Here is a 2,277-nt window from a genome sequence, read left to right as displayed (position 1 = left end):
TGATGGCATTTTCAAAGTATCTTGTATAACCCCTTCAAGCTTTAGTCATGGAAGAACAAATAGCAAGTTGTGCTGCCTTGTGGTCTACTGAATATGAGAAGACTGTAATTGCCGTTTTGAAGAGAGGAAAGACTGGACAGACGTTTAAAAGAGAATACTACCACATCTTGCAAACTTTTCAGATTGCAATCCTTTGGTGAAATAGAAACAGTTAAAAAGAAGAATGGAAAATATATGGCAACTAAAGAATCAGTCACAGGAATTATCCAACAAGCCCACATTAACACCGGCCATGGTGGCGAAAAGAAGACTTACAAGGAGGTGTGTGAACAATATGGAAATATTCCAAGATCAATTGTGTCACTATATATCGTGCATTGTGAGCGCTGTGTTGAAAAGCGTCGCAGAAAAGAAACGGCAGCAGGAGTTGTAGTCAGACCACTGTCCGTAAGAGATCTCAATGAAAGAGGACAAGTAGATCTGGTCGACATGCAGACTATGAAGGATGGAAGTTATCGCTTTATTCTGCACTATATGGAGTATCTAACGAAGTTTGATGTGATTCGTCCCCTGAAATCAAAGACAGCAGCTGAGGTTGCCAATGAACTTCTTTTCATCTTCTTGGATATAGGTGCACCACACATCCTTCAGTCTGACAATGGACGTGAATTTACAGCTGAAGTGATCCAAGAACTTGCCTCACTATGGCCTGAACTCATCTTAGTAAATGGGCGTCCTCGGCATCCCCAGAGTCAGGGATCTATTAAAAGAGGTAATGAGGATATGAAACTCAAGCTCATGGCATGGATAAGAGACAATAATTGTGCTAAATGGAGTTATGGTGTCCGTTTTGTTCAGTGGGCCATGAACAGTTCATATCATGAGGCAATCAAGATGACTCCCTATCAAGCGCTCACTGGCAACAAGCCAAGATGTGGTCTTAAGTCAAATTTACCAGATGCATTCATCAGCAAAATATGGTCTGGTATTGAAGAAGAAGAAGAACTTGAAAGGCTTACAGAAGTTCCACTTACCGGAGATTCAGCTCGGGATGACCTAATATCAGTAGACCCTGAATGTGAACGTGAACCACATCCAGTTGCAGACTCTCAGCAGCAACCTGCTATGGAACAAGAAAATATCTCAACCGAAGTACTGCATGCAGCAAAACAGGCAAGAAAGGAAGCTGAGTATGGTCTTCAAAAGCAAGCTCAACGAATGTTAGCACGCAGCACTAGATCAATGCGAGCAGTTGATGTTGGAGACAATGTCTGTACCGGTGTCTCAATTTGACCGTAGTAAAGGAGACCCCCCTAACATAGTAGGTGTTGTATTAGCAGTTGAAGACAGTGGTTATGTGATTGGCACAAAAAGTGGAATTATCAATGGTAAACTTGCCAGAAATCAATTCGAATTTGTTCAGTACAAAGGACTTTTGCCTGAAAATATCCCCAAACAACAGTTAAGTATTCGCGAACTAGTTCGAGCAGGAAGTGTGTGTGGTGGCCAAGGATACCAGAGATGTCTTTGCAGGAGCAATTGCTTGTCAAAGCGGTGTTCTTGTTTGAAAGCTAGCCTTCGATGCAACAGTGCTTGTAATTACTGTAAATTTGTTTGATATGTATGACCATTGCTTACATAGACGTGAAATTTGTCTATATTTTTAATGATTAAAACAGCTGTTTAAAAAAATTGTATTTTATTTTATTAAAAGTATTTTTTCAAATTACAATAATTTGTACTAGTTTTCCTTATTTTGACCCCAATACTAAGAAAAAAATATATAACCAGTTTGTGTATGTCCGTATTTATTGCTGTTCAGTTTTAGTAATATTTCTTTCACTAAGTTGTGTTTAAAGTAGCTTGTTTCATTAAGTAAAGTCCTTTCGTGTTGGTTAGTTTTTCCGCCTTCCTGCACAAACACTTTAATGGTCGTTATAACGATCGTTTATTTGAATTTCTCTGAATAATATTGTATGACATTGAAGTGCAGAAAGATTTGATCTTGGAGCAGCAGCACGAGATTCATATATATAAAAAGGTTCTTTTTGTACCAAAGATATATTTTCATGCATCATGGCTGCCCATTTCATGAAATGGGTAAGGGTTCATTTGCCCATTTCATGAAGTGGGCTAACCACTTGCCCATTTCATGAACTGGGCAAGTGGTTTGCTCACTTCATGAAATGGGCAAGTGGTTAGCCCACTTCATGAAATGGGCAATTTCACAGATTGGGTGTAACATATATATATATATATATATATATATATATATAT

General features: G+C 38.7%; 1 protein-coding gene across 1 annotated transcript; it reads left to right on the top strand.

The window, feature by feature from the left end:
* Positions 1–234: 234 nt before the first annotated feature.
* LOC136853224 (KRAB-A domain-containing protein 2-like) lies at positions 235–1,293 on the top strand. Its single transcript, XM_067128599.1, has one exon. The coding sequence runs from the start codon at positions 235–237 to the stop codon at positions 1,291–1,293; it is 1,059 nt and encodes a 352-aa protein (XP_066984700.1).
* Positions 1,294–2,277: the final 984 nt, after the last annotated feature.

Source organism: Macrobrachium rosenbergii, chromosome 27, assembly GCF_040412425.1.
Source record: "Macrobrachium rosenbergii isolate ZJJX-2024 chromosome 27, ASM4041242v1, whole genome shotgun sequence".
Classification (NCBI taxonomy): domain Eukaryota; kingdom Metazoa; phylum Arthropoda; class Malacostraca; order Decapoda; family Palaemonidae; genus Macrobrachium; species Macrobrachium rosenbergii.
The sequence above is the reverse complement of the archived record's forward strand: the minus strand, read 5'-3'. Positions and strand labels throughout refer to the sequence as shown.